Source organism: Quercus lobata, chromosome 10 (genome assembly GCF_001633185.2).
Source record: "Quercus lobata isolate SW786 chromosome 10, ValleyOak3.0 Primary Assembly, whole genome shotgun sequence".
NCBI lineage: Eukaryota > Viridiplantae > Streptophyta > Magnoliopsida > Fagales > Fagaceae > Quercus > Quercus lobata.
In genome coordinates, this window is record NC_044913.1 from 47780628 (window position 1) to 47791643 (window position 11016).

The 11016-nt window shown below is 35.9% G+C and overlaps 1 protein-coding gene and 1 pseudogene across 1 annotated transcript; one reads left to right on the forward strand and one right to left on the reverse strand.

Moving 5' to 3' along the window:
* Positions 1-2966: 2966 nt before the first annotated feature.
* LOC115964871 lies at positions 2967-4683 on the forward strand (annotated as a pseudogene).
* Positions 4684-5262: 579 nt separating this feature from the next.
* On the reverse strand, positions 5263-6369 carry LOC115964872 (mitogen-activated protein kinase kinase kinase 17-like). The gene has a single exon (XM_031084106.1). It carries the CDS (start codon positions 6367-6369, stop codon positions 5263-5265), a length of 1107 nt encoding a protein of 368 aa, XP_030939966.1.
* Positions 6370-11016: the final 4647 nt, after the last annotated feature.

Consider the following 11016-nt stretch of genomic DNA (forward strand, 5'->3'; position numbering starts at 1 on the left):
ATTTGTGTTGTTGCTAGATTTTAGTTTATTTGGAAAACAGCAGGATAGTCTGGACAATATGATAAAGAACAGTTAGTGCAATTGAAGAAGATGATCATTGTACAGTTCCCTTTCATTGTTTGTAACTATTTTGTTTAACAAATTAGCACCAAGTTATGTATTTATTAGATGATGTTTTTAGATACTTAAGTAATTGTTTTAAGCATTTACGAATATTTTGTATTGCTTATCTTTCTTATCTCATTAGTGTGTTTTTTGAGATTTTTAAGTTCTTTATTTATCTATTCATTTTTCACATGTTCGATTAGATGTTAGGTTATATTATGACAAAATTAACACAATACTTCTTCTTTTTTCAAAAAAAAGTTTCTCTACTTTTTTCCCCTTTGTATTGTTAATTTTTTTTTTTTTTTTTAGGTTAAGAAAAAAGAGTTACAATCATTATGTATAAAGCTTTAACCAACAATTTTGCTTAGAATAGTAACATATTTCTGTTGTGTTACTTCAGAACCTTATTAAAATTTTGAATTTGATTATGCATTGAATATTTGGCTTGATCACATCACGTTTAAAATGTTTTACATATTCGGGAGAATGAATTTGACTTTGATGTGAGTTGTATTTTTCCCTTTCTTTTTTATTTGAGTTATAGTTTTGTTGAATTTTATTAATTTTTTTTTATATGTTTCTTGGTGTTTTTGATTGTACGGTAGAAAATTTTGGGTTTGAAAATGTTTGTTTAAAACTAAAAAAATAAGTTACAAAATTTATATACTTTTTAATGATACACAAAATTTTATAAGTAATTTTTATTAAAAAAAATAGTATTTTTTCTACCTTTTGAATTTCTGAAGAAAAAAAAATTGTATTGTTTTCATTTTTGTATGACAAAAATTATATAAATTACATTTGTGCTTGTCCCTATAATAACTGAAAATATGATTATGAAATACAATACTATTTATTAAATTAGTCCAAACTAAAAAAAAAATAAAATAAAAATAAAAAAATTAATGAGACCATCTAAAAATATTATCATGCTCAACGTGTGGGATCCGCCACTAGTAATAATAAAAATCAAATCAAAAGATCTTGAAAAATTATATCTTTTATTGGTAAGAGTACACGCAACTGGTGGGTCTTAAATCCAAAATTGTGACCTTCACCTTGCTCTTACACTGGAAGAGATGCCATTTCAACTATAGTTCATTGGCATATGAGAAGTAATAGGAAATTAACCATCAATTGGAGTAGAAACAGAACACTGAGAGCTACAATTGAAGTAGATTACTAATATCTTTATGCTGTATCTCCCAGCTACGGTGCTTGAGGGCTAAGGACACTGCCATTACTTAGAAACTACCTCTACTAGTATATAAGTAAACAATGAAAATCAAAAGCACTTAAAAACAGATGTTGAAGAACCAGAAATGCAAAATGCTTTATATATACTCACTCGTTAGTATACAACTTCTGAAACCAAAAAAAAAAAAAAAAAATCAATTACAATGAAACAAAATGATTTACAAATGCAAAAAAAAATGTTTGCTACGTCTTAAGAAGCTTGTAGGCATGGTGATTCAGGCTTCATGGTGGCAACAATTAGGTTGTTTTGGTGGCACTGTGAGCTTGTGTTATTGATATTAAGTGACGCAGTGACCCTGATTTACCATTGGATCATTTTTTATCCCTATAAGAAATCGTCGTCATCCCTCCCAATTTACCATTGATATTATTTCCACTACATACTCTCACACTCACATAAGAACCAACCATGTTGAGAGATTTTGAGTAGATGGAGTGTGGAGGTCTTAAAACTATTTCTACTTGGAAACACTTTTTTGAAAAAAAAGAAGAAGAAGAAGAAGAAGAAGAAATTAGATTGGACTAGCTTAAAATTATGTCTTGATTTTAAAAGAGTAATGTTGTAGGCACAACGAACAACATTTTCACAAAAAATTCACAAAAAAAAATATATATATATATATATATATCTAAGTAAAAGGTTGGTTGTGTTATTGATATTAAGTGACGCAGTGACCCCGATTTACCATTGGATCATTTTTTATCCCTATAAGAAATCATTGTCATCCCTCCCAATTTACCATTGATATTATTTCTGCTACATACTCTCACACTCACATAAGAACCAACCATGTTGAGAGATTTTGAGTAGATGGAGTGTGAAGGTCTTAAAATTATTTCTACTTGGAAACACTTTTTAGAAAAAAAAAAGAAGAAGAAGAAGAAGAAATTAGATTGGACTAGCTTAAAATTATGTCTTGATTTTAAAAGAGTAATGTTGTAGGCACAACGAACAACATTTTCACAAAAAAATTCACAAAAAATAAAAAAAAAAATAATAATCTAAGTAAAAGGTTGGTTGTTCACAACAAATTCACAAAAAAAAAAAAAATCTAAGTAAAAGGTTGTTATTGATTTTTCTATGGACCCATCACTGTCACATTTTTTTACATGCCGTTAATTGTTTGATGCATAGGTTCTATTGTGAAAATATTATGCCTGTAAATTTTTTTTTTTTGGATGCAAGTGCCTGTAATTTTATTGTTTAAGAAAAACACACAAATTTTATCAAATAATTTTAATTACTACGTTGTGCCAATTTTTTATTCTTTATCTCAGTATCAAATAATAATAATAATAATTCAGTAATAATTTGGAAAATATTTTATTTTAATTAAAAAAGGTCAATTTGAATTTTTTTTTTTTTAATTGAGAGGGGGATATCCATTTTTTTAAAAATGACAAAAAGAAGAAAAAGAAAAAAAAAAAAAATCACCTTGTGAAGAATGATGCATAGCCCGTTATCACAAGTTCAAACAAATTCGAGGAATGATCTTTAGAACTAAACATGGAGCTCTCGCTCTTTCTTCAAACCTCTTCAAAACCCTCACACCCTTTCTCAATTCCTCTCCATTTTCTTCAATTCCCAAACCTAATTTCTCCACTCCCGCAAGACCCACTTCACTCATTGTACCACTACCACCACCATCAACCACAACAACAACAACAACAACAACCTCACAAATATTGATGATTTGTTAAAGGGTTTTAAAGAAAAATTGAACTTTAATCTTGTGCTTCAAATTCTGATGAACTATAGGCAGTTGGGTGGGATTAAGACCATGGAATTCTTTGCTTGGGCTGGAATGTAAATGGGTTTTCAGTTTGATGACTGTGTTGTTGTGTACATGGCGGGTTTCATAGGTACGACGAAGCTATTTGTTGAATCTAGTGTCTTTTGGTAACGGTGTTCTTACATAAAGGTTGTGTTTCATGTCGAACATTTTCGATTTGTATTAGGTTTTTAGGTAGGCAAGGGAGAGTTAGAGAAGCCCTTTGCTTGTTTCAGGAAATGGAATCACAATTTAGGTGTAAACCTGATAATCTTGTGGACAATAATATGCTCTATGTGCTTTGCAAGAAGGAAAGGTCTGAGGAACTAATTGATTTTGCACTAATGATTCTTAGGAGAATCGAATTTCCAGATACGTATTCTTATAGTAATATTCTTGTTGGTTTATGTAAATTTGGTAGGTTTGAGACTGCACATGATGTATTTGGTGAAATAGGTAGGGCTGGTTTAGTTCCTACTCGGTCTGCGGAGAACTTTCTTATTGGAGAGTTGTGTTCATTGAGTGCAAAAGGAGTTGTTGAGAAAGTTGTGAAAGATGCTCATAGACCCTTTACAATTTTAGTTCCAAATGTGGGTGCTAACAGTGGTGCTGTACAGCCTGCAGATGCAGTGTTTTGGGCAGTTCATGAGATGGGTTTATTACCTAGTACATTTGTTATAAAGCAGCTAATTTCAGAGCTCTGTTGATTGGGTAAAATGGAAGAAGCTGTTAAGTTGTTGAAACTTGTTGAGGGAAGGAAGCTGAGTTGTGTGGAAGAAGGTTACTCTATTGTCATACAGGCATTGTGTGAACACCGATCGGTAGAGGAAGCCAGCCATTTGTTTGGGAGGATGCTCTCCCAGGGCATGAAGCCAAAGTTGGTTATTTGCAATTCTGTTTTTTTCAATGCTATGCAAATTAGGGAATTTAGATGATGCTAAAAGGGTTTTTGAGATTATGAATAAGAAGAGATGCCTTCCAGATAATTTTACCTATTTGGCATTGATCCTTGCTCATGGTGAAGCTAGGAAATGGGAAGATGCTTATGGTGAAGCCAGGAATTGGGAAGATGCTTATTGATTGAGATGTTAGGACTGGGCTTATCTCCACATTTTCACACATATAGTTTAGTGGATAAACTTTTGAGGGATGATGCAAAGTTGGATTTGTTATTCAAATTGGAGCAGAAATTGGACTCCCAGATCTTGCAGAAGTTCTGTAAAGCAGGTGAACTAGGGGCTGCTTATGAAAGGCTAAAATCAATGCTTGAAAATGGTTTTTATCCACCAGTCTATGTCAAGGATGCTTTTGAACATGCATTTAAAAAGAGTGGAAAATAGAAGATGGCTCGTGAATTGCTAGAGAAGATTGAAAATGACTGCAAACCTGATGAGACAACCATCTCATAACCAGAATATTAGAGTACCTGCGTGCTTGTTCATTGCATCCACGTAGATATATCTGAATTTTCCAAATTTAAGCAACCCTTAAAGAACCAAGGTAACCTGTAGGCCTTGTTATTATTATTATTACTATTCAAATCTATTAGTACCAGCACTACTACTACTCGCTCATTTGTTCAAATCTATTGAATTTTGAATACATAGTTCACTCAAAATGAAAAGGACTAAAACAATTGAACCAAAAAACTTTTGACTTCATCCTTGTATTAGCTTGCACAGTGATAACCCCATCTCTTTCTGAGCACTTATATTCTATTTTTTGTTACTCCATCAATCTATCTTCTTTTACTATTATCTTTGATACCACAGTAAGCTACAGATTGAAACAGGATTACTACGACTGAAGTAGAAACAGAACACAAGTTAAACAAGGCTACAATTGAAGTAGATCACTATATCTATATCTTTAGGCTGCATCTGCCAGATACCCTGCTTAAGGGCTAAGGACACTGCCAAATTTAGAATCTACCTCTACTACTATATAAATGAACAATGAAAATTGAAAGCACATAAAAAACATTAAAAGGTGAATGACCAGAAATGCAAAATGCTTTATATTTACTGACTCATTAGTTTTCAACTTCTGAAACCAAAAAATAAAAAATCAATTACTATGAAGAAAAAAAATGATTTACAAATGCAAACAAAATGTTTGCTATGTCTCAATTGGCACAAACAGTAAAAGTGACGGGAGGTTGGCAACCCTTGATTGCCAAAGGATGGATCTGTTTGTAACATGTTCTCTCCACTGCAGCAGGGATGTCCTTTTCCTCTTTAGATGATGAAGAAGGAATAGGTATAAAACTCGGCAAAGCTGAAGGATGATGCTGGGATTGAGGCTTTACTCCAAGATACTTCTGATTTGAAACTTCAGATGATTCTTGAATGAATACATCTTTACACTCATCTGATTCTAGTAAAAAGAAGTGACTCAATAGCTCAGTAGCTGTCAACCTCTTCGCAGAATGCCTCACAAAGCAGCAACTCAAGAAGTTTTGGGCTGCTATTGAAATATGGTGTGGAATCGTCGGTGTTTCAGTAGCAATCCGAGAAAAAAGTTCAGATTTAGATGTATAAGCCCACGGTGGTTTTCCTGTCAACATCATCAGCACAGTACACCCAAGTGCCCAAATATCTGAAGGTGCTTCCTGAATTCCAAAAACCACCATCTCAGGAGAAAAGAACAAATGTGTGCCTTTGACACCACTACCATCTCTCACATTGTGCCTCTTTGCCAACCCAAAGTCTGCAACTTTAGGAATATACCCATTTACTGTAGGTACTAACAGGACATTGTGTGGCTTGATATCACAGTGAACAAATCCATGGTCATGCACTTGCTTCAATCCAGTCAGAATAGACCGAGTGCAATCCCTTACTAGAACCTCAGGCAACCCAGTACCAGAACCAGTTTTCTTGATGAAATCAAACAAGCTTCCTCCCGAAGCAAACTCAAGAAAAACGTTGTAGATGGAATCCCCAGAGCAGTCAGTTGTGATGTCTGATCCAAAACTTTGAACCACATTAGGACACCCTCTTAAAGCCTGAAGAACCAGTTCTTCCTTCATGAGTGAAGAAGGCGCAGAAGCAGCGTTTTCTGATTTTACAGCCATGATTGAAGGAAATCTCCAACAGGGTTCCTTTAATTTCGCAATGAAAACAGACCCAAATCCTCCACGGCCAAGCAATTGACCTCTGCACCAAGATGGTGATCCGTAACCCGCAGAAACCTCACCGCCCGTACTGAAGTCCTCTTTGGTTCGCTTCATCCCTCCCACGATACAACCAAAAGATTCTGAATTTCGATTGATTGTGAAACAATGGTAGAAAGTTGTATCGAGTAGTGGGTTCGAAGAGAAACAAGAAGTGGATTATAGAAAATAGTAACTTTGCTGATAATGGTAGGAGAAAAAAAAAAAAATTAGTTTCTAGAAGTGGGTTTGAGGAGAAATAGAAGTGTTCTTGTTTCAGATCATACGGAGCCAAACAGAGAGAGAGTAATTTGATGCTTATTATCAACGCAGAGTATATATGTAAGTCGGTTTAAGGGCTGGAGTTAACGGTCTGATAATTTCAAACTCGAAGTACTCAGAATCTGTTTCAGGAACTCCACATCAGCATCAGCACCTAGTTCGTGTTTCTAAGCCCAATAAAAAAAGTGACACGTGTTTTAAGACAAATATACCCCTCCCTGAAAAATTTGAAACCCCCGCCTTTAACACCACTATCCTTCTCTGTTTCGGAAACTTTTATTTTTTATTTTAAATTTTAAATAGCTAATAAGAATTAGTTTCCGAAAACCGCCGTTGCTTTTTCTAAACGCTAAAACTAAACAAAGTCGGTCCCAGAATTAAAAAAAGCCTAATAAAAATGTAGGTAATTGTAAAATTTTTGTATTTATTTTTTACGTTAGTAAATAAATTAATTATAAAATCATGATTTCCACGTTTTTAAAAAAACAAAAAAATTAAAGCTAGACTATATGTTAATAGTAAGGAAAAATAAATATAAAAACAAGCATTATAAATTTGAATTGTGAAATTAATTGAAAAAATATAGGTAATTTTACAATTTTTATATTTATTTTTACATTAATTAATTATAGAATTAAACCCCTCATCTTTTTCTCTCTTTTTTTGGTTCTTTTAAAAAAAGAAAAAAGTAATTTTAAAAGCTATTAATTAATGAGTGGCAGAATCAGGATTTTAATTCAAATGGGCAAAATTTAAATACTATTTTTAAAAAGACAAAAACAAAAACAATTATATACCAATTCTTTTAGAACATGACTTGGACTCATTATTATACTCATGATTTTCCATAATTTCAATTACGTACAAATATATATTTCATTTTGAAACAAAAATAACCAATTCATAATTACCAACAATTAAACTACGAGATTAATCTTTTTTTGATAACAAGAGATTAATCTAACTACATTAAATTTAGATATCTAATTTTATTCTTTAAAATTTAGATATTTAAAGTTGTATACATGTATTGCTTTGACTGCTTTTAAATAATGTGTACAATTCAACTTTTTTTCCTTCTCTATTCTTCAAAGTATTAAATTTGGGTTCGTAGTAGAAACCTAGACCTAGAGTTTGAAATAAAAATGTCTCAATGATGGAAGAGAAAGAAGATAGTTGAGGTATAGTAAAAGGATATTAGTTAGTTTTTTTTTTTTTTTATATTAAAATATTAAAATACAAGACCCACCATTGAATATTTAGAAAAAAAAATTGGGATAAACGTTTTCCATGAATAGTAGTGATATGCTTAAATCTAGACTTGATAGAAGTTTCTATTTTAAACCAATACGATGTAGCATTGTTTAACTGTGGAGTAAATCCTTCAATGAGTGTAACCTTTTTTCTCTTTTTTCGGGTAACAAAGCTTTTTTAGGAGAAATTATAATATTCTTGTGTTGGACCACGTCACTTTTTCACAATTCCACTAAAAGACTTTCACATGTTTAAAACTGTTAACTCAGTAGTTAGATTTTATTTAATAAATTTTACTGTTTCAATTGAGTCAATTTTAAATAGGTGAAAATCTCCATCTCTATTTGGGTAATATAGAGTTATAGGTGCTTGCTGGTGACGTAGATGGAGTTTAACGGTAGTTGATTGTGGGGGTTTTGTTTAAGGGGTTATAAAAAGAGAGCTGCTTAGCTGCAATTTCTTCATAGACTATATGACATCTTTTATTTTTAAAAGTGTCACGAAATTTTTAAGTGTATCTTTGATAGTAATAGGCATTTACGTAGAAATACACTAATACTTTCCTGGTGCCATTCAAACAACACAACTCCATAATATCAAAGAAGACATCCATTTATGTATTTTTATCAATTATTTTCCTCCATGACAGTTGAAGAACCATTGGGGGAAACTTATATTTAGGTAAGGTCCCTTGATTGAGCAACATACTGAGCAAAAAATATATCATGATTTCCTAAAGCAAAAGGGATCGATAATGATCGTACACCCCTATGCACAAACCATACTAAAAACTCTAATTTTTTTATTATTATAAAATAAATCTGTAAGAACCAAGTATAAGACCTATGGGCCTTGGATTACTTTGGGCTCACAATCTATTTGTAGTGGGTTTGAAGATTTCCTACTATGGGTCGTTCTCGGCAGAGAGACTCAAAGCAACGCCCAGTTGATATTCACTCCTTCACTCTTTTCCCTCAAATTTTCTGAACCCTTTCTTCTCCCAACTTTCTTCTATTTATAGCCAAGGTTAGTGGGAAGATTATGATTACAGCCACCGTTTGTGCTTTTGAAGGTCCAATATTATTTGATTTAAGTGGATGTTTAGGTGAGAGGGCGGTGCTGCATTTATGATCTTGGAACTTGATTTCAGCTGGATCGATTATGCTCGGAAACTCAGTCTCCCGTGCATACCTCATTTTCCCGGGAAAGATTCATATACTTGTCCGGGAACGTTTGACCGATCACCTCTTGGAACTTAATGCCCAACACTTGTCTGTGTATTTATGGAAGCACCAGGGAGGGCGCAGGATGACTGGACCTTTCTACTGGGCCTACGCCCAAAGCCGGTATGGGACTAGGCCCAGGGCCTGTATGGGCCTGGAATCCCCGCGCTGTACGATTGGGACTGGGCCCGAGGCCTGTATAGGCCTGAGATCTTGGTGCCGTACAATAGCCCCCCCTTGATTCATACTCGGTCGCCGAGAGGAATCAAGGAGCTGTCTGGGCCTTTTGACCTCGGGAGTCTTTTAGCCTGGGACTTATGACTGTTACTTCTTATTAATATTCATCTCAAAAGACGCACCGTTTCGCGGCGCCAGACGCAGTCGTCATTATTGTCTGACGGCTCGTGAACCGAAGCGGCGCGCGGATTGGTTACGCTTGGCATTCGCTGGGTCGCTCGTAAACTGTGCCCATTTACTGCTTGATTAAGCGCTTCTTCTTCCCCCATTTCTTTTTGGCTCTATAAATAGTCTCCCTTTGAACACCATTCTATTTTTCCTTCACCTCTGATCTTTAGAGCTTTTTCTCTGCCGATCACATTTCTGTGCGCTTACTTACCCAGTGTTCTTTTCCTCCTTAGAACCCAAAGTAAGTTTTTCTTCCCCTTCCTGTTCCTTCAGCTTTTATTTCTTTGAGTTTACTTCTGTAGTTTTAGGCGTTATAGATGGGTTACTCTTACCTTCTAGAATCCCCGGCTGCTTTGGCCACCTTTAGGAATAAATTTAACATTCCCGATGACGTGGATGTGGCTTACTGCCACGAGAGTGATATTGAACTCCACCGAGGGCAGGGTACAGCCTTCTTTCCTTTGATGTCCATTTTAGAAGGTGGGGTCAGGTTCCCCGTAGATCCCCTCTTGATAAACACACTCACTTACTATGGGCTGTGCCCCGACCAGCTTCCCCCCAACTTTTACCGGGTAGTTAGTTGTGTCAGTAAGTTGAACCACACCTTTAACTTACAGCTAGATCACCATGACATTAACCAAATGTATAGGCTTTGTGGGAGCAAAGCCACCGGTTATTACCTAAAGACAAGAGATGCACGGGTACGGCTGATATCATGCCTACCTGATTCAAACAGGAACTCCGCCGGGGAGTTCGTTAGGGTGCGCGGCAAATGGTTTGCCGGGGAGATCCCTTGCCCCCTTACGCAGCGTGAAGTGAGTTCGTACCATCCCCTTCATATAACTGCTTCCCTCCACCTCTCCTTTTCTTCTTATTGGAGTAAAAAGAACTTTATTATTGTAGACTAATGTGTCACCTGATCTTTTGCAGACGGCAAAGTGTTTGGGCAGGACCTCAGAGCCGTCCACGCCAAAGACTTAAACTTCGTCCTCCGTTCTGAGATATACATGCATTGGGACGGACAACTCCGGGCCTCGCACTTGATCCTCGGAGTGGATCCGGTTTATTCTACTTGGCAGCCTTTCAAGCAGGCACTGATAGTTGACAGCCCCCTGCTATCGTATATAGACGTCCGGTACGTAAATTTTTTGCCGCCGAATCTTACAACCGGGGAAGCAAGGGAATTTGGTCGGCGGTTTACTTGTGCGGACGAGCTAGCTCCTTTGCGAGACGAATCCGCGGAGCAAGCATCCCGGCGCCTCAGGGAGATAGCCCACAAAGCCATACAGCAAGAAGGCCAAGCGCAAGAGCAGCCCATTCCCGAGAATCCAGCCGCCGTGCCTCAACAACAAGTGATAGAAGCGGCTGCCCTGCTAGCTAAAGCTATCCAGCCTAGAGGAAGGATGGTATCCAGGAAGGTGATGTCAATAGAACGGTTCGTGCCCAGTACCCGGCAATCCAATCAGCCACCGCCTTCCCAGAGCCGGGGTCAAGCGCCTCAGCCTTCACCCTCCACGCAGGCCGGACGTGCCCGAAAGAAGCAAAAAGTTACCGATCAACC